Source organism: Rhinoraja longicauda, chromosome 9 (assembly GCF_053455715.1).
Source record: "Rhinoraja longicauda isolate Sanriku21f chromosome 9, sRhiLon1.1, whole genome shotgun sequence".
Lineage (NCBI taxonomy): Eukaryota > Metazoa > Chordata > Chondrichthyes > Rajiformes > Arhynchobatidae > Rhinoraja > Rhinoraja longicauda.
The window spans coordinates 3332318-3353419 of record NC_135961.1 but is presented as its reverse complement, the minus strand read 5'-3'; the positions used below and the strand labels follow the sequence as shown (position 1 = coordinate 3353419).

The 21102-nt window shown below is 43.9% G+C and overlaps 1 protein-coding gene across 4 annotated transcripts in view; it reads left to right on the top strand.

Moving 5' to 3' along the window:
- Positions 1 to 21102, top strand: part of arid1b (AT-rich interactive domain 1B) — a 462315-nt gene that overhangs the window by 389598 nt on the left and 51615 nt on the right. For all 4 annotated transcript variants that reach the window (XM_078404705.1, XM_078404704.1, XM_078404702.1 and 1 more), the window contains 4 exons: positions 5639 to 5751; positions 9659 to 9865; positions 10988 to 11192; positions 20316 to 20448. In XM_078404705.1, coding sequence (XP_078260831.1) covers positions 5639 to 5751; positions 9659 to 9865; positions 10988 to 11192; positions 20316 to 20448 — 658 coding nt within the window. The remainder of the gene's footprint in view (positions 1 to 5638; positions 5752 to 9658; positions 9866 to 10987; positions 11193 to 20315; positions 20449 to 21102) is intronic.

Genomic DNA, 21102 nt, shown 5'->3' with positions numbered 1-21102 from the left:
GATGGGCTGCCATGTAGACTTGTTTACCACTGTGTGTGGTATCAGTCATTCAAAAATTAATCAAGCACAATAGCAAAAAACTGAGCATGGGAGTTAACCTCATAGATGCGCTAAACAGTAACTAGGTGTCATGCTCATGCCCAGTCTCATGACCATGAAAACTTCAGGAAATTTACTCAGCTTTTTAAATAAATGGAATGAGTGGGTTAACATATGATGAGCGTTTGTCGGCACTGGGCCTGTACTCGCTGGAGTTTAGAAGGATGAGGGTGGACCTCATTGAAACTTACCGAGTAGTGAAAGGGGTTGGATAGAATGGATGTGGAGAGGATGTTTCCACTAGTGGGAGAGTCCAGGACTAGAGGCCATAACCTCAGAATTAAAGGATGTCCCTTTAGGAAGGAGAAGAGGAGGAATTTCTTCAGTCAGAGGGTGGTGAATCTGTGGAATTCATTGCCACAGTGGGCTGTGGAGGCCAAGTCAGTGGATATTTTTAAGGCAGAGATAGATAGATGCTTGATTAGTACAGGTCTCGGGGGTTATGGGGAGAAGGCAGGAGAATGGGGTTAAGTGGGAAAGATAGATCAGCCATTATTGAATGGTGGAGTAGACTTGATGGGCCACATGGCCTAATTCTGCTCTTGTCACTTTTGAACTATGAACTTATAAAAGTAATTAAGGTAGTTTTCATTTTGAATCATGCATTAAAAATCTTTACCCACCTGGTTTGTGAAACAGCTGTCGACAGAGTTTGCAGCTATTGTAATGGCTGTCAGAGCAATGCAGAAACAATCTCCATAGTAACCATGCAGTGGCAACACATATGGCATCCATGAAGGTGAGAGCCAATCTGGGTGAGGGGGAATACCTGTCTGTCTGTCTGCTGGTGCAGAGGCATTCCCCACAGGTGTCTGAACAGATTGAGATCTGTTTCATGAGTGCCCCGTGAAATTGCAAAGCATGGATAATCTTGGCAAATATCAGCATGCATTCATACAGTAAGTTTAGATTTTTAGATTTAGAGATACAGCGCGGAAACAGGCCCTTCGGCCCACCGGGTCCCCGCCGCCCAGCGATCCCCAGACATTAGCACTATCCTACACACACGAGGGACAGCCTTTTACATTTACCCAGTCAATTAACCTACAAACCTGCACGTCTTTGGAGTGTGGGAGGAAACTGAAGATCTCGGAGAAAACCCACGCAGGTCACGGGGAGAACGTGCAAACTCCGTACAGACGGCGCCCGTAGTCAGGATCGAACCTGAGTCTCCGGCGCTGCATTCGCTGTAAGGCAGCAACTCTACCGCTGCGCCGCCCATTTGCGTAATAGGCTTTTAACATAATTTTTTAAATAAATGTAAAATGGGATGTTGCACATTGGATGACATTATTAGCTACATGTGTGACGCCCGGAACATGTGAATCGTTTTTGGGGAACAAAAATCAAATTTAAAAATAATCTTCCAAGCATTCACAAAGAAAGCTCATCAACGTCCCAACTTCCTAAGTCGTTTGAGGAGATTCAACATGTTGCCAAATACTCCATCGAGCTTGTATAAGTCTACAGTAGAGAGCTGTGTAAGAAGGAACTGCAGATGCTGGTTTACACCAAAGATAGACACAAAATGCTGGAGCAACTCAGCGGGACAGGCAGCATCTCTGGAGAGAAGGAATGGGTGACGTTTCGGGTCGAGCCCCTTCTTCAGTCTGAGAAGGGTCTCGACCCGAAACGTCACCCATTCCTTCTCTCCAGAGATGCTGCCTGTCCCGCTGAGTTACTCCAGCCTTTTATATCTATCTACAGTGGAGAGCTTATTGACTGGTTGTATCATGGCCTGGTTCAGAAATTCGAAGGAGACTGCAGAAAGGGGTGGATATTGCAGAGTCCATCACGGTTACTGACTTCCCAACCATCGAAGGGATCTACAGCAACGCTGCCACAACAAGGGAAGCTATTATCATCAAAATCCCAAACCACACTAGCCACTCTCTCTTCCCACTGCTATCAAGATGGTGGTACAGGAGACTGGGAACTGTAACCTGCAAGTTCAACCATCAGGCTCCTAAACCACCCTTCAAACCCTAATCATAGCCCTACGTCAGCATGGAACCACTGCAGTCTTTGCACAACTATGGTTCTTCTATGTACTTTGTTTTTTTGCATTGTCGTTTCATTAAAATAACTGAAAATTGTAAATGCATTTTTGTTATTGCGTCTAAAGTGGCTGTAAAGCAGGTGGAAGTAAAAATGTAATTCTTCAAGATGTTATCCGGTGCATATGACAAATAAACTCTATTGAATCTAACGTGGGGAGAAAATGAATTTTATGACTAACTTACCCATAAAAATATGTGCAAAGTGGACTCAATTTAATTTAGGTTTTTCTTAAACTATCTGCTGAGATTGAGGACACCATACCCGAAGAGCTGGTGAAGATTAATTCCACAAATAATCTTAAAGGGGATATGTATGCAGGTAGCTTTGCTATTACGTGTGTGTCCATAACACAAATTGGATATAATGCGAGTTTAAATTGGGGAACTCTATTTGCATTACCTGGGCTGATTACAATGCAATTTCAATTGGGAATTATAGAACCACTTAAAAGTTACATTGGGAATCGACAACCAGAAAACAAAGCCATCTTGGACTTAAGCTACATCGAAGATAAGAGCCGGTTCCATCTAATTTTGCTGTAGTAGAAGTTTCTCTGCTGCTACATTGACACAGCTGCAACAGCAAAGTGGCCTTTGAAATCACCAAGCAATCGCTTCCAGTCTGAAGAGGGGTCTCAACCCGGAATGGCACCCATTCCTTCTCTCCAGAGATGCTGCCTGAGTTACTCCAGCATTGTGTGTCTATCTTCGCTGTAAACCTGCATCTGCAGTTCCTTCCCACACAAGGTATTTATTCACAAAATGCTGGAGTAACTCAGCAGGTCAGGCAGCATCTCGGGAGAGAAGGAATGAGTGACGTTTCGGATCGAGACCCTTCTTCAGACTGGAAGCGATTGCTTCTTGATTTCAAGAAGTTTTCAGTCTGAAGAAGGGTCTCAACCCGAAACGTCACCCATTCCTTCACTCCTGAGATGCTGCCTGACCTGCTGAGTTACTCCAGCATCTTGTGAATAAATACCTTCGATTTGTACCAGCATCTGCAGTTATTTTCTTATACTTCCTACACAAGGAATCGCTTCTATTGTCAAGCCAAGTTTATTTGTCACATACACATACAAGATGTGCAGTGAAATGAACGGTCACACACAGTCCAGCAATAGAGCAATAAACATAAACAATTTCACACACAATCACAACCAACACAAAACAAAAAAAAGAATCATCCATCACAGTGAGTCTCCACCAGTCACCTCCTCACTGTGATGGAAGGCCAGAATGTCTTTTCTCTTCCCCTGCTGTCTTCTCCCGCGGTCAGGCTGTTGTAGTTGCCACGTTCCAGGCCGCGCCGGACGGTGAAACGATACTATATTATACAATATAACCTAATGTCCTTAGTCTTTTTAACTTGCAGTAACTAAACTGAACTTATTGCCAACGAAAAGACTTTTATTTTTGAATATCCTGCAGGTAAAATAACTTTGCCACTGCGAGTCTGAAATTCTCTCGGCCCTTACCCTTTTTCCTCCCTTGACACAACATGATTTTTTTATAACCCAGGGGTTCTTACGGCACAACTATCACATTATAGTAGAGCACTTGCACTTATTTAATAACGATGAACCTGCAGTATTACTGGCATTCTGCCGGAGTGTGGGACTAAACAAGTAGTCAACATGGACACAAAAGGCCTGTTGACTGGCGACATGCTGTAAGATTTTGCGTTTCAGTAATTCTGTACACAAGACATGTAATTTATCCTTCCCAAATGTGGACTTGGCATAATGATCTTCTGAACTCTGAAAGAGCTGGGGTGCCTTGCTGAATTTTGATTGAATCACTTAGTCTAAGCACAGTCATGGGGCTCCATATAGTTAAATAACATGTTATCTTCTTATTCACAAAATGCTGCAGCATCTCAGGAGAGAATGGAATGGGCGACATTTCGGGTCGAGACCCTCTGAAGAAGGGGGTCTTCTTCAGAAGAAGGGGGCCTCCAGCATTTTGTGAATAAATACCTTCGATTTGTACCAGCATCTGCAGTTATTTTCTTATGTTATCTTCTTATGGTCTCTTTGAATTCACACAGTGGAACATTTAAGTAATGAAAGCTGATTTGTCGGAGTGATTTGTTATATATCCTGCCATGTGTATTGAAGAAGTTAAATTTATTTGTAAGTTTAATGAAAATTAAGCTATTCACCAGATTTATATGTATTTGTCTGGATTAATACCCACCGGCATAAAAATGTTTTTTAAAACACATAGTCCATGGTACATGTGAAAATAAGCTAAACTGTAAATTCTGTTTATGCACCATCATAATAACTGCTGGATCAAGATTGCATTTCGTCATTCAATAGTGTGAAAACATGAATCATAGTTTGTTTATTTTGCATGTCCCAGAAGGTGGTTCAATTTTTATTTAAGTTCAACGGCTTGCATGCGGGTACTAGTGGAGCGATTACATCAGTATGTTTAGACTGTGTGTAAGAAAATGGCAAGTCTCTTGACTTTCAGTAACAATATTTTTAATATATTGCCATTTTTAAAATAAATTTAAATCTACCTCTCAATAATTTTGACAGCACCATTTATTTTGTTCCTCTTAAATTGTGACTAAATATGAAACACTCATTGTCTAGGAAAACAGTCATAATGTACATGTGGATTTTCAAAATGAGTGACTCCTCTGAAATAGGATTTCAAGATATGAGAAGTTTGATCGAGGAACAATAAGACTTCTCTGCCGCATTTGTTGCTTTTTAAAGTATACTAGACCAAGTGGACCGGTTCGGCCCAAACCTCTCCTGCATTGGTGCAGCATCCCCTCCTCCCCCCTCCCCCTCCCCTCTCCCCACCTCCCCCTCCCCTCTCCCACCCCTCCTCCCTCCCTTCACCCCTTCCTCCCCTCCCTCCCTCCTCCCCTCCCCTCCCCTCTCCCACCCCCTCCCCCCTCCCTTCCCCCTCCCCCCTCCCTCCCTCCCTCCACCCCCCTCCCTCCCCCTCCCTCCTCCTCCCCTCTCTCCCTCCCCCCCTTCCCCTCCTCCCCCACTCCATCCCCCTCAACCCCCTTTATCCTCCCCCTCCCCCTCCCTCCCTCCACCCCCCTCCCTCCCCCTCCCTCCTCCTCCCCTCTCTCCCTCTCCCCCCTTCCCCTCCTCCCCCACTCCATCCCCCTCAACCCCCTTTATCCTCCCCCCTCCCTCCCTTGGAGATAGATTTAAACTTTGAAAATATAACACCGATTTCAATGAAACGTCTTCCATTAGCACCAAAGGGACGACGGTGAGTAAGGTGGGCCTAAAATTGTCACGCTGTCGTGCACTGTTTTGGCTGGAGTTCAGGAACAAACAAACGAGAGTTTTAGTATATAGATTTCCATGCTTTATTACACTCCAAAAGGCTTTGTGTGGGTTGGTATATGTGATATGAAACTATGGTTTATTAGTTCCCAGCATTAAGGCTGAATGAAAATTAGATGTTAACTTAAATTGCCCAAATTCTGTTTTTGCCAATAGTTTCAATGAATCTCGGAGCAGACATGATGACACAGGGTGATTCCAAACTGCAGGTACTTCAGAAAATGGATATTAAAGAAGAAAGCCTCCCTATAACTGAGACCAAGTCTAAGGTATTTCTTTAGCACGGCTGGTGATGGTTTGGCCGGCCAAGTCTGTTACATTACATTATTTGGTTTTCAGCCTGTCTTTTCTATTTTCTGCATATCCTCTTGTGTGTGTTCTCCTCTCATCCTGTGTAGGTTTGAAAGTTACTAGTTCTAAAGTCACTAGTTCTAAAGGTAGTGGCAAATCTGGCCTAAGGTCGTACAGAGAACCTTACCTGTTTTTATGAACTCCAGCTGTTTCTCCTCCAGTTATGGCTTTCTGTACAGCAGCAGCAGCTGCAGCAAAGGCACACTTAATATTTTGCTTTCCCGCCTTTTAAAGAAAATAAAAGTGTGTAAACATCTGCCTTCGTGGGGATATCCCTTGTGCTCAGCATCTCACATCAGCTTAAAAATTAAGTGTGATGGCACAGCAAAGCATTCAGTAATTATCCAAATTTATGCAGATTATCAACACACTAATTGTTTTTATCTGTATGTCAAACTTAGGTAAAATGTAAATTCAGTAACATAACTCTTTTCCACTTTTGAATGAGCTCCTTGTCCTGCCTGTGTTGTAGTTTTGTCCCTCTATCACAGGAGAGCTACAACTCAAGGGTATTTCTCAGCCCCCAACTCCTGGCAACTTGTCAATCCCTTCCCCCTTGTCCCCAAGCTCTGCTAGCATCTCCTCAGTGCATGGAGACGAAAGTGATAGCATTAGGAGCCCAGGCTGGCCAAATACTCCGTCAAGCCCTGTAAACATTACAATATGTTTTATTTTCCGACACATTTTGTATTGTTTTCGTGCTGTGTTGAAGAATAATTTGACATGGATTGTTTGAATTTCCCACATAACCTTCTAATTGTGTTTAATTGCTGAATATGATTCAGAATAAATATTGCGATATAAAGTTCCTTCTCAGGAAATAATGGCAGTCCTACCAAATGTTTAGCTATGCTCACAATGATTGAGTCTACAGACTAAAGATCAAAGTTCTTTGACAATAGACAATAGGTGCAGGAGTAGGCCATTCGGCCCTTCGAGCCAGCACCACCATTCAATGTAATCATGGCTGATCATTCTCAATCAGTACCCCGTTCCTGCCTTCTCCTCATACCTCGTGACTCCACTATCCTGAAGAGCTCTATCTAGCTCTCTCTTGAATGCATTCAGAGAATTGGCCTCCACTGCCTTCTGAGGCAGAGATTTACAACTCTCTGACTGAAAAAGTTTTTCCCCATCTCCGTTCTAAGTGGCCTACCCCTTATTCTCCGTTCTAAGTGGCCTACCCCTTATTCTCCGTTCTAAGTGGCCTACCCCTTATTCTCCGTTCTAAGTGGCCTACCCCTTATTCTCCGTTCTAAGTGGCCTACCCCTTATTCTCCGTTCTAAGTGGCCTACCCCTTATTCTCCGTTCTAAGTGGCCTACCCCTTATTCTCCGTTCTAAGTGGCCTACCCCTTATTCTCCGTTCTAAGTGGCCTACCCCTTATTCTTAAACTGTGGCAACTGTGACAGATGGCATTGTAAATATTCAATGGATCAAAAAAATCGCATTTATTTGAAGCTCCTTTCATATTTATTTATATAATTTATTTTTTGTTAATGCACTAAAATGTAAGTAGGAAGTGACTACAAATGTTTAACACTGATACAACCCATGTCTACAAAGTCGCCTGCCGTCAACAGATGCTATGGTGGTATATTTTATCATCCACCAGTTACCAATTGAGAAGCAACATCGGAGATCAACACTTTTCCTCCAAATTTGAGGAAGGATATTCTTGCTATTGAGGGCGTGCAGCGTAGGTTTACTAGGTTAATTCCCGGAATGGCGGGACTATCATATGTTGAAAGACTGGAGCGAGTAGGCTTGTATACACTGGAATTTAGAAGGATGAGAGAAGATCTTATCGAAACGTATAAGATTATTAAGGGGTTGGACACGTTAGAGGCAGGAAACATGTTCCCTAATGTTGGGGGAGTCCAGAACAAGGGGCCACAGTTTAAGAATAAGGGGTAGGCCATTTAGAACTGAGATGAGGAAAAACCTTTTTCAGTCAGAGAGTTGTTATTCTGTGGAATTCTCTGTCTCAGAAGGCAGTGGAGGACAATTCATATCATATCATATCATATATATACAGCGCGGAAACAGGCCTTTTCGGCCCACCAAGTCCGCGCCGCCCAGCGATCCCCGCACATTAACACTATCCTACACCCACTAGGGACAATTTTTTACATTTACCCAGTCAATTAACCTACATACCTGTACGTCTTTGGAGTGTGGGAGGAAACCGAAGATCTCGGAGAAAACCCACGCAGGTCACGGGGAGGACGTACAAACTCCTTACAGTGCAGCACCCGTAGTCAGATAGAGCTCTTAAGGATAGCGGAGTCAGGGGGTATGGGGAGAAGGCAGGAACGGGGTACTGATTGAGAATGATCAGCCATGATCACATTGAATGGCGGTGCTGGCTTGAAGGGCCGAATGGCCTCCTCCTGCACCTATTGTCTATTGTCAACACAGTAATGTTTTATTATTACAAAAATCAAAAAAAAATGTCATGTCACTTTTTTTAATCTTCATCCATTTTTGTATGAATTCATTGTGGCACCCTGTGGGTTTTTTTTAACAGGTGGCCTTTGTGCATGCCTACCATAAAAACAGTGCATTTGCCTTAATAATGCCAGCAGCTCAGATCTCCAAAAATGTAATAAGAAAATAACATGGCAGATGTTCTGTTTGATCTGAAGTTGGAGAAGTGATTATACTTGTAACTAAATTAACCGTGACTATTTGTTACAGGATGATGAATGGCAATAGATTGAAGTCGATGGTAAAACATTAACCTTTGCAAGGGCCAAATAGTGCAACTCTTTTGTTCAACCTCTGCCATTAGTCGAATCCAGGTGGCGGCGCCTAACGGCAGCGGCTGACTAGCAGTCTGTCCGTCTTTTTTTTGTTGAGTGTCGGTGTTGGGATGATTTTTATATATATTTTTTTGGTTGTGTATGTGTGGGAGGGGGTGGTGGTGTGTGGGGGGTGGGTGTGGGTGGGTGGGTGTGGGGAACTTTTCTCTTCCTCACGGCGCGGGGTGCGGCTCGGCTGCGGGGCCTAACATCCCCCGGCTTGGCCGCTGGACTTTACATCCCGGTGCGGCTTGGCCGCTGGACTTTACATCCCGGTGCGGCTTGGCCGCTGGACTTACACCGCCCGGTGCAGCTCGGCTGCGGGGCTTAACACCGCCCGGTGCAACTCGGCTGCGGGGCTTAACACCGCCCGGTGCAACTCGGCTGCGGGACTTTACATCGCCCGGTGCAGCTCGGCTGCGGGGCTTAACACCGCCTGGTGCAACTCGGCTGCGGGACTTAACACCGCCCGGTGCGGCTCGGCTGCGGGACTTTTCACCGCTGGTGCGGCTCGGCTGCGGGACTTAGCTGCGCAAGGCTTGGTCGCGGGCCTTTCATCGCCCGGTTCGGCCGCGAGACGTTTCAGCGCCCGGTGCGGGGACTGTGCGGGTCGGTCGGGGACGAGCTGTCTGTCCGTGGGCGTGGGGAAGAGAGGGGAAGTTTTGTTGCCTCCATCACAGTGAGGGGGTGTTTGGAGTCACTGTGATGGACGTTTGTGTTGGGGTCATGTGTCTTGTGTTCTTTTTTTTTTTTTTTTTCTATGACTGCTATGTAGTTTCGTTCGGTACTTCGGTACCGAACGACAAATAAAGCTCTGTTATACCTGTTATACCTGTTATATTGATGAAATCTAAAAACACTAAGCATTAGATTGGAAAAATATCAATGAACTGTTTGCTTAGTGACTGCCAGAACTAGTAGCCTTCATTCCTTTTTTTCTTGTCAAGGATTAAACTTCTTTTGCAGTAAGAAAAAAAAAAGATACTTCATATTTCTGCTTTGTTGTGCCTGCTCATTCCAGAAATCAAACTCTTCAACAACGGGTGAGAAAATAACCAAGCTGTACGAACTTGGCAGCGAACAGGAGCGTAAAATGTGGGTTGACCGTTATTTATCCTTCATGGAGGAGAGGGGAACTCCAGTGGCCAGTTTACCTGCCGTGGGCAAGAAGCCTTTAGATCTCTATCGACTTTACATTTGTGTTAAAGAAATTGGCGGCCTAGCTCAGGTGGGTGCTGAGAAATACATTTGCTCTGAGTTATTTATTGGGCAGGTTTTGGTTGATGTTTGGACATTGATGTGACTAAAAATGAGCTCTGCATTGCATATTGGCAAAAGTTAACCTTGTAGAGACGGGAAAGAACTTGATGAAGTCGCTGAAAATGTTTGGGGCCAGGACATCCTGCTGAAGAACTTCCGCGATCATAGCCCGAGGCTGAGGGATTTGGCCTCCAACAATCACACTCTCCATATGGGCTTGGCATCACTGTATCCAGAGAACGGTTATTCTTTTTCCCATTATCTGTAGTTTACTGCCATGACGTCATGAGCAGGCATTCTTGAGTTTAGTTTGGAGATACAGTGCGGAAACAGGCCCACCGGGTCCGCGCCGACCAGCAATCCCCACGTATTAACACTATCCTACACCCACTGGGGACAATTTTTACATTTACCAAGCCAATTAACCTACAAAACCTGCACAACTTTGGAGTGTGGGAGGAAACCGAATATCGCGGAGAAAACCCACGGGGAGAACGTACAAACTCCGTACAGACAGCACCCATAGTCGGGATGGAACCCGGGTCTCCGGCACTACATTCGCTGTAAGGCAGCAACTCTACCACTGCGCCACCGTGCCACTCAAATCACCTTAGCATCGTTTTTGTGAGCGTGTGGACAAGGTTTAATAGGATCTAAAGCCATGTGATTTAGGTAGCATTTTTAGTAGATTTAAAGTTACCGCTGCACCACTGTTTCTCCCTCCCCCTTGCATGTTTCCACCACCCTAACACATGTCCATGCAGAATCCCTTGTTTAACCTAATTTCATGAGATTATTCAAACAGGATCAACAACCCCTTTCATGTGAGTCAACATTTAGGCAGCAGAATTTTGCACGTTTTCAGGTCGGGACTTTTAAGCTTTATGTTCTCTCTTTGTTCCTTTTTTCCCCATTCCCCTCAGCCCCACCCCAACCCAGTTTATTGTCACGATGATTCTTTGGATCCTCAAAAGTCCAAAACAGCTGGTCAAAAATTCAAGAACACAAAACCTATCAATTGAATATTGTAATTCTAAACTATCTTCAATGTATTATCTAACAGGTTTGCATTTTTATATTATCTCCCTAGGTTAGCAAGAACAAAAAATGGCGTGAACTGGCAACAACCCTGAGCGTGGGTACATCAAGCAGTGCAGCAAGCTCCCTTAAAAAGCAGTACATTCAATACCTGTTTGCCTTTGAATGTAAGATTGAACGTGGAGAGGAGCCCCCTCCTGAAATGTTTAGTTCTGCTGAATCTAAAAAGCAGCCGAAAATACAACCCCCTTCTCCTGGTAAGTACAAAACGAGTACTGGGGCCTGCTTAAGTTGAACTATTTCTATTTTGTAAGTTTTGAGATTGCTGGATGTTACAATTAACTCACAGCAATATTGCAATAGAATAAGAACTTACAGAATGGATGCTTGAGTAACAATCAAGATCAGGTGCTTTTCTCTTAAAAAGGAAATACTGAGAAGTGACTCTGTGGAAAGTTATAGCATTTTCAGGGATTTTCAGGGATTTGAATGTGGAAGCTGGCTACCACAGCCATTGATTGCAAGAGTACACTATTTAAGGCCGGCACGGTGGTGCAGTGGAAGGGTTGCTGCCTTACAGCGCCAGGGACCAGGAATCGATCCTAACTATGGTTGCTGTCTGTACGGAGTTTGTACGTTCTCCCCGTGACCGCGCGGAATTTCTCCGCGATATCATATCATATCATATCATATCATATATATACAGCCGGAAACAGGCCTTTTCGGCCCTCCAAGTCCGTGCCGTCCAGCGATCCCCGTACATTAACACTATCCTACACCCACTAGGGACAATTTTTACATTTACCCAGCCAATTAACCTACATACCTGTACGTCTTTGGAGTGTGGGAGGAAACCGAAGATCTCGGAGAAAACCCACGCAGGTCACGGGGAGAACGTACAAACTCCTTACAGTGCAGCACCCGTAGTCAGGATTCAACCTGAGTCTCCGGCGCTGCATTCGCTGTAAAGCAGCAACTCTACCGCTGCGCTACCGTGCCGCCTTCGGTTTCCTCCCACACTACAAAGACGTACAGGTTTGTAGATTAATTGGCTTGGTATAAATGTAAATTTACCCTAGTGTGTTCCCTAGTTAGTGTTAGTGTGCGGGGATCGCTGGTCAGCTCGGACTCAGTGGGCCAAAGGTCCATTTTCCGCCCTGTATCTCTAAACTAAACAATTTTGGCAGGGCAGGAATTAGTGGCAGCACTGCAGAAATGCTCCTTCCTGATTGTCAAGGTGGTTTTCAGTGATGGTGAAGGTAGCAATATTTACAAGAATTGTAATCCAAACAAGTCAATGGCACATTGATGGAAATAACTATAGAGGCAGAGCAGCACATATAGTGGAGCTGCTGCTCCTTAAGCCTCAAACAGTCTAAAATCAGAACCATGACTTTCAAGAATGTCTTGTACATTCAAGGCACATTTTGGAATTTGCTCCTGTTGACACCAGTTTCTGCTGAGTGTGACAGCTCCTTCTTACTCAGATCTCTTTAGCAGGCTGACAGGCCTGGAGCCCGATTAGCTGATAATGGGTGGCCATTTGAATCTTGTCAGCCTCCCTCTTGGTTGTGTTCCCCTGTCGCAGGTTTGAGGAAGACTGGGCCACGGGCTCACTGGCCCAACCCTTCCGAATTTGGCTGAAAGTTTACGCTTTCTTATTTCATTTCCGCCATTCCGATTTCCGCCTCACATTTTTCCTCAAAACAGTCGGTAATTGCAATTTGTCAATTCGGCCGCTAGAGGGCGCCAGGGGTTCTCCCCCCCCCCCCCCCCCCGCCCTGGAAGTCTCCCCGAAAATGTGGCACCTCGGCTGGGCAAGGCAGCCAATCTCGACCTCATCGGGACTTCCACGGCCGATCGGTGGGTTGAATTTGCAACCTGTGGCCGGGGCTCTGGAACTCCAGCCCAGCTGGAGCCGGCACATTTATCCCCATCGCCGATTTCCTTGGCCGGCTGGATAAACCAGCAAAGCTCTGGAACCAAGAGTGCCAGAAAATCAGTGGTGGAACTGTAATGAGTAAATATTAAATTTAAGTGCAAGATTATATAACTATATTAATTAATTAAGATGGGGTTAAAATATAAAACACAGCAGAAAAGCCAATTACCACCTTTTTGGGCTGATTATCAATTAATGTGCGAATTTACTTCAACAAGTACTTAGTAGAGTCACATTATCAACTCTTTCTTCATAACTTAGTCATACATTTTATGATCATTGTTCTTTTATTCAATATCGAGAGAATTGGGATGTGTAAGGAAAAAGCAAAATTGAAAAAACAAAACAAAACAATTTTTATTTTGTGTTGCAAAAAATATCTCTGTTCAATAACCTTTCTATAAATAGCAGAATATACTCATGATAGGCCTGGCATTGTACATGTAGTCCATGAACTACAGACTGTTGGAAATAAATGTCGTTTTTCACACATGAATGTAAAGCAACGCTACATTCGCATTCTCAAGTACGTGCATTTGGCGTGCATACTTTTTTTTTGCTGAAAAGTTGCATTACGCGCCATATTATGAATTTTGATGTAAAATTATGAATTTTGGACATCAAAATTATGAATTTGTAAAATCAAATGTTGGGAGGTCTGCACTGGGACAGACCTGAGACCACAGGCGCCACTTTGTGGTCAAGACTGGACTGCTGGGAAAGAAGCCCTAGACAACCAGCGCCTGAGGGTATGACTGAGTGGCTGGGGCAAGCCTGAGATGCTAGAACCTCTTCCTACCCACAAACAATGAGGGACTATCCCCCTTCTGCCCCCCACACACACACACACACACAGAGGCAAAGACTGGCTGCCGGGACAATGCCAGCGTTGTCTCTTCAAGTCCAAAGCTGTGCCGCCAGGAAGAAACATGTACCGTCAGCACCCCCTATCAAGGCAAGGGTGAACTGCAGGAAGAGGCCTGAGATCGCCACGTCTCCTCCCTTCGAAGACCAGGACGAAGCTGCTGGGACAAGCTCGGGATTGCCAGCGCCATTGCCTATGCGCTCTGACGGAGAGGGACAGTGCCCCATGCAGTCCAGGACTTGCTTACCATTGTAAGTAGAATAAACTGTATGAGTTCACCCCACTGTGAGCATCGGTGTAGTCATTGTCGAACCCGGCATCTTCCCGGACACCACATTATTGTTAGTATTAAATCTTACGTATAAGATTATTAAGGGGTTGGACACATTAGAGGCAGGAAACATGTTCCCAATGTTGGGGGAGTCCAGAACCAGGGGCCACAGTTTAAGAATAAGGGGTAGGCCATTTAGAACAGAGATGAGGAAAAACTTTTTCAGTCAGAGAGTTGTGAATCAGTGGAATTCTCTGCCTCAGCAGGCAGTGGAGGCCAATTCTCTGAATGCATTCAAGAGCGAGCTAGATAGAGCTCTTAAGGATAGCGGAGTCAGGGGGTATGGGGAGAAGGCAGGAACGGGGTACTGATTGAGAATGATCAGCCATGATCACATTGAATGGCAGTGCTGGCTCGAAGTGCCGAATGGCCTGCTCCTGCACCTATTGTCTATTGTCTATAAGTTTGATCCATTTTTGTTAAAGAGGTGTACTAAAGAACAGGGTGCTAAATGACCTTCATGCGGGTGCACCCCAGTTTGTCAACAACTGACCGATGCATGGCTCGTACATCAAAGGAAGCATTTGGGAGAGCAGTGGGATGGATTTGTTGACTGCTGTGGGGCTGCAGGCATCATCTGCTGCGTGTGACCTCACTTTGTGGCCCCATTTGTAACTTGCAAACTGTTCGGGTTATTAACAGTTCATAGGAACGGAGCCCTGCCGTAATCTGATGAGGGCCCGGACCTGTTTTCCTACATCTATCTCTTCATATCTATTCTCTAATATTACTTATTTTCTCTCCCCGCTCATATTCTTAATTAATTTGTGGAAAATGTTAACGACCACAATGTTTCACATGGACTATTATTGCCATGTCTTCCTTCTGTCCTTCCTCAGTTTTGTTTGGTGAATAGTGCATTTGAATATCCATACTTTCCCCCTATCATGCCTGAGTTCACTATGGTTGCCCCCACTCATTGTGTTTGGGCTCCCTGCAGAATCTGAGGAGCCTTCTTGTGACGCACTCAATTTGCCATTCCTCGTGTATTAACTTGTCAGTTGTTTAGGAGCAAAGCGGTCCTTCTGCAGTTGTACAGGGCACTAGTGAGACCGCACCTGTGTGCAGTTTTGGTCTCCAAATTTGAGGAAGGATATTCTAGCTAATGAGGGCGTGCAGCGTAGGTTTACTAGGTTAATTCCCGGAATGGCGGGACTGTCATATGTTGAAAGACTGGAGCGACTAGGCTTGTGTACACTGGAATTTAGAAGGATGAGAGGAGATCTTATCGAAACGTATAAGATTATTAAGGGGTTGGACACGTTAGAGGCAGGAAACATGTTCCCAATGTTGGGGGAGTCCAGAACAAGGGGCCACAGTTTAAGAATAAGGGATAGGCCATTTAGAACTGAGATGAGGAAAAACTTTTTTAGTCAGAGAGTTGTGAATCTGTGGAATTCTCTGCCTCAGAAGGCAGTGGAGGCCAATTCTCTGAATGCATTCAAGAGAGAGCTAGATAGAGCTCTTAAGGATAGCGGAGTCAGGGGGTATGGGGAGAAGGCAGGAACGGGGTACTGATTGAGAATGATCAGCCATGATCACATTGAATGGCGGTGCTGGCTTGAAGGGCCGAATGGCCGAATGGCCTCCTCCTGCACCTATTGTGTATTGTCTATTGTTAAACCTATCCAACTACGCTCATTTAGTGTAATGCTTTGTACATTATTATCATAAAGGGATCGTTCCGCTTTCTTCTTGCTTTCTCTGTGAGCAATTTTGGGCCCCATATCTGAGGAAGGATGTGTTGGCTCCGGAGAGGGTCCAGAGGAGGTTTACGAGAATGATCCCAAGAATGAGGTGGTTAACCTATGTTGAGCGTTTGTTGGCACTGGGCCTGCACTCGCTGGAGTTTAGAAGGATGAGGGGGGACCTCATTGAAACTTACCGAATAGTGAAAGACTTGGATAGTGGATGTGGAGAGGATGTTTCCACTAGTGGAAGAGTCTAGGGCCAGAGGTCAGAGTCTCAGAATTAAAGGACGTTTCTTTAAGAAGGAGATGAGGAGAAATTTCTTTAGTCAGAGGGTGGTGAATCTGTGGAATTCTTTGCCACACACAGAAGGCTGTGGAGGCCAAGTCAATGGATATTTTTAATGCAGAGATAAATAGATTCTTGATCAGTACAGGTATCACGGGTTATGAGGAGAATGGGGTAAGGAGGGAGAGAGATAGATCAGCCATGATTGAATGGCAGAGTAGACTTGATGGGCTGAATGGCCTAATTCTGCTCTTATCACCTATGATGTTATGACCTCTTTCAGACTAGCAGCAGACAAACCACATTGGCCTTTACTAGCAAACTTGCCCAAAACTGCTGGTGTTTGCTGACAGGTGGTCAGTGAAATGTCATGTGTTGAGATAGGAAAATCTTCGAGGCAGGAACAATTTGATGGAACGACCTTGAATATAAACAGAAATTGCCTCCAGATGACCTCTGGTCAGAGCAGATTAACCACTACTCCCGTGACATTCTGCTCCTAATAGTTCGCCGGGCGTCGCGGGCATTATCGTGAGGGGTCTTCCAAAAATCGTAGTGGATCTCTGCACGTCGATGAGAAATTTTCCGGTGTGAAATTTCTCGGCGACAGCTGGCTTGTCGCCAGGTATCGTAGCTTATTGCGGGCGCTGTCGCATGCTGTCCCCAGGTTTGCTAGGTTCTCTTAGATGCATTTAGAAGCACATTATATTAAAATAGGTAAAGTCATTTCAAAATACCATAAAATGCTTGTGTTTAACCAATTTATTTACCGTCGGGACATTTGACAGGTAGATTGGAGGCGACAGTTTGACGGTCAGGTAAGCGTGGGAATTTCGCGATGTTTATGGCCAACAGCCATTACATTTAAAGTGGGCTCCCAACCCAGATATGCAACCCGGAAACCAGATATGCATCTCCCGTACATTTTCAAAGAATGCCCACACACTTTTCACAAAAATCCACTTAGCCACTTAAAAAAAAAAAATTTTTTAATACAGCTATTAGTAAACTGGAAGTAAATCCAGTTTATGCCTTGTTACAGTGATGCTTGGTTTTTAAGTAACCCATACAAGATGTTATAGTTCAAAACTCTCAAGTGCTTACCGACTTGTCAGTGATTTCAGCGAAAATTAGGACGCCGGGGAAGCATTGATAAGCGTGTGAATTTCGCGATGTTTCCAAAGACGCAGTAATCTCGACCTGACTCGGCATTGTCGTGGTCATTGTCGTCGGGTAAAAGAAAAGTTCGGCGATCTGCTACGACTTTGACAGTCGCCTTAAAATCTGCCTAAAGTGGGATAGGCCCTTAATAAATGGTCTTCCCAGCATGATAGCTGGCAGTTACAGACTTAAGTATGTGTGCATGCTTAACTTTCAATAAACTTTCATTGTTTACTTTGGAGAATACTTTACAACTTCTGGCAAATGGTAGGGAAATCCTTGCATTTTGTCAGCACTTTACAAGGAATGGCGTAATGGTCTGATTTCACATGTTCAGAAGAAAAAAATACTGACATGCAATTTGGAATTTCTCTGAATGAATAGAACTCCTAATAAACTGCTTCAGCCCAAACTAACAAGGGAGATTATTTCCAATTTATTTTTACTGTAGCAAATTAACGCTTGTTGATTGATCAATCCAGATCAGTATTTTATGGATTATTTGTTAGAATTTTTAAATTATCATTACCCAACAATCAGATGAATGATAATTAACTTTTTTATTTCCCTTGGCTTTTCCCTTTTGTTGAGTTGAGTTTATTGTCACGTGTTTATTCACAAAATGTTTCGGGTCGAGACCCTTCTTCAGACTGAAACATCACCCATTCCTTCTCTCCTGAGATGCTGCCTGACCTGCTGAGTTACTCCAGCATTTTGTGAATAAATACCTTCGATTTGTACCAGCATCTGCAGTTATTTTCTTACACTTATTGTCACGTGTACTGAGGTACAGTGAAAAGCTTTTGTTGCTTGCTAACCAGTCAGCAGAAAGACAATACCTGATTACAATCGAATCATTCACAATGTAAAACTGTCCCTCAATCTGGAAGTGTGCGTTTTCATACTACTTTACCTTTTGCCCGATGGGAGAGGGGAGAAGAGGTAGTGGCCAGGGTGTGATTCGTTCTCGATGTTGCTGCTGGTCTTGCCGAGGTATAAATGGAAGGGAGGTTGGTTTGTGTGACGGTCTGGGCTGCGTCCACAATTCTCTGCAATTTCTTGTGGTCTTGGATGGAGCTGTTCCCAAACCGTGCTGTGATGCATCCCAATAAAATGCTTTCTACGGCACCACTGTAGAGGTCGGTGAGAGTTGTCGGGGACAGGACGAACTTCCTAAGCCTTCTAAGGAAGTAGAGGCGTTGGTGTTTTCCTTTTTTGGCCATTGCTTCAACATCAACACTGAGCCGGGAGAAGTTGTTGGTGATATTTACTCTTAGGGAATTTGAAGCTTTCAACCATCTTTACTTCGGTGCCATCAATGCAAATCGGGGTATGTGGACGGGGTAGGTGTACCCTTCCCTTCCTGAAGTCGAACACTATCTCCTTTGTCTTGCGGACATTGAGAGAAAGGTTGTTGTCTCGACACCAGGACACAAGGATCTCGATCACGATCTCCTGTACTCCGTCTCATCATTATTTGATATCCTGCCCACAATAGTGGTGTCCTCTGCAAATTTGTAAATTGAATTAGATTTGTACATGACTGCGCAGTCGTGGGTGTACAGGGAGTAAAGAAGGAGGCTGAGAATGCATATTTTGTTCCATGTTTATGTCAAATGTGAGCCACACATCATAATACATAGAGGTCATGATGTAAATGATGATACCAGTGCCCTATATCTGATGTGCATCCTCATACATCTACTATATCATATATCTACTCTATAACAATCTGTGTCGGAATTTCCATAGAAATTATCTCTCCACGATACCTTTGTTTCAGTATGCTTTGCATGTTTTTTAAATTGAACTTTATTGCAGTGTATACTAGTCATAATTCTGATTTATTGAATGATAGCATGTGTTTACGCTGTTGATATTGCTTCTTGCAGTGTTAGATAGTAAATCATTTGTTGAATTGAATTGAATTAAATAAATTTTATTAGCCAACTATGTATACATACAAAGAATTTGCCTTGTTGCTTTGCTCGCAAGTAACAACACAACAGACAGTAAACAATTAAGAATAAAACATTATAATTTAAACATGTGAAGAATCAAATAAAATACCACAGCTTTATTTTGTACTTCTGAGACAGTAAATATCCCAATATTTGCTCACAGCTTTCTCCCATCTCCCTATTAAAAATTAAACACGATCAAAATATTAGGCTGTCATTTATTTGCAGCAGTTCCTTTCAAATGAATTGAAACACGTCCATCCTAAAAAAGACAATTGTTCCATAATAATCTCTTATTTGCACTTCTCTTGAGTATATTTCTTCGCTGATGTTGTCCTGCCAAAGAGGCCAATTGATTTCACAAAGACAAAACTATCAGTGTTCACCGTTATCATGCTGCGAAGCTGACAGCTTTGGAATACACTTGTCCAGAGGTAAATTCAGACATCTGGAAGTTCCTGTCAGTAACACACTGCTTCTCCCGAGGTGCAACTAGTTCACAGCTTTGTCCAATGTATCCTCAGGAATTAATGATCTGATTTAGTTTAGTTTAGTTCGGAGATGCAGTGTGGAAATCGTCTCTTTGGCCCACCGAGCTCACGCCCACCAGTAATCACCCGCACCACTATACACACTAGGGACAATTTACAGAAGTCTTTAACCTATAAACCTGCACGTCTTTGGAATGTGAGAGAAAACCGGAGCATCTAGAGAAAATTCACGCAGTCACGGGGAGAACGTACAAACTCCATACAGACAGCACCCGCGGTCAAGATGGAACCCAGGTCTCTGGCGCTGTAAAGCAGCAACTCTACTGCTGCGCTGCAGTGCTGCCCTGTGATGAACTTGAATGTGATGGGGAATCTGTTTTTTTAAAAAATTGTGCCACTTGTAATATGAACATTTTAAATCGTGAGACACCAGAGTTGTTTGACAGAGCTTCACATGCATTAAAGGACCTAAAGTGCTGGAGTGACTCAACAGGTCAGACAGCATCTCTGGAGAACGAGGATAAGGTGATCTCTCGTGTCAAGACCCTTCTTCAGACACACAGTGTTTGGTTGAGATAAACCGCCACACAAAACAATGAATAGAATAATATGCAATACATAATAATTAGAAAAACAATCTTTCATTTTATAGCAGGTTCAGGTTCCTTACAAGGACCGCAGACACCTCAGTCCATAAACAGCCCGATGGGAGAAAGTGGGGACTTGAAACCACCAACACCTGTATCAACACCTCATGGACAAATGACGCCCATGCAAGGGAACAGGTATTATAAAGCAAACCGTGAACGTGTTTTTGAATTGTCATTGCTTGTTGAGAAATTGATTACTTTTGTCAAGATAGAAAGGTTGGTATAAGCACAGTGCTGATCTTTAGCATGTCACAGATAGGCTGCATCACCAAACTACAGTGTTAATGCCAGGAGAATAATATTATTTCTTGCAGTAAGGTTGACTGGAAGTGGGCAAACAATTAAAACTTCTTGTTAGAATAGCGAATGTACAAAGGAGATTCACTGGGGTGGTATCCGGGTTGGCAATTATAATTAGGCTTGAAATACAAAGGATTATTTTCATTGGAGTAGAAAGGGCTAAAAAGAGCCTTTCTAATGCAAAATCTAAGAAGACCTTTCTGGAGTGAATCAATAATGAACATTTAAATCGTTACAGGTTGTTGCGATCAGCCTTGCACAGCCTGAAAGGGTTCTGGAACCGTCAGAAAATCTTTCGAAAAAAGAACTGGAACTGAGAGGATAGGGAAGGATAGTGAGATCAATCGGTTAGCTGTACCAACAAAATTGGCCAAATGCTCTTTTCTGTGTTTTAAGGATTCATAATCCCAATTAGAAATGCACTAATTATGGAGTTGTTCATTTCATGTCACTTAAAAAAGGGATATCATGAGTTTTATTGTTGCACAC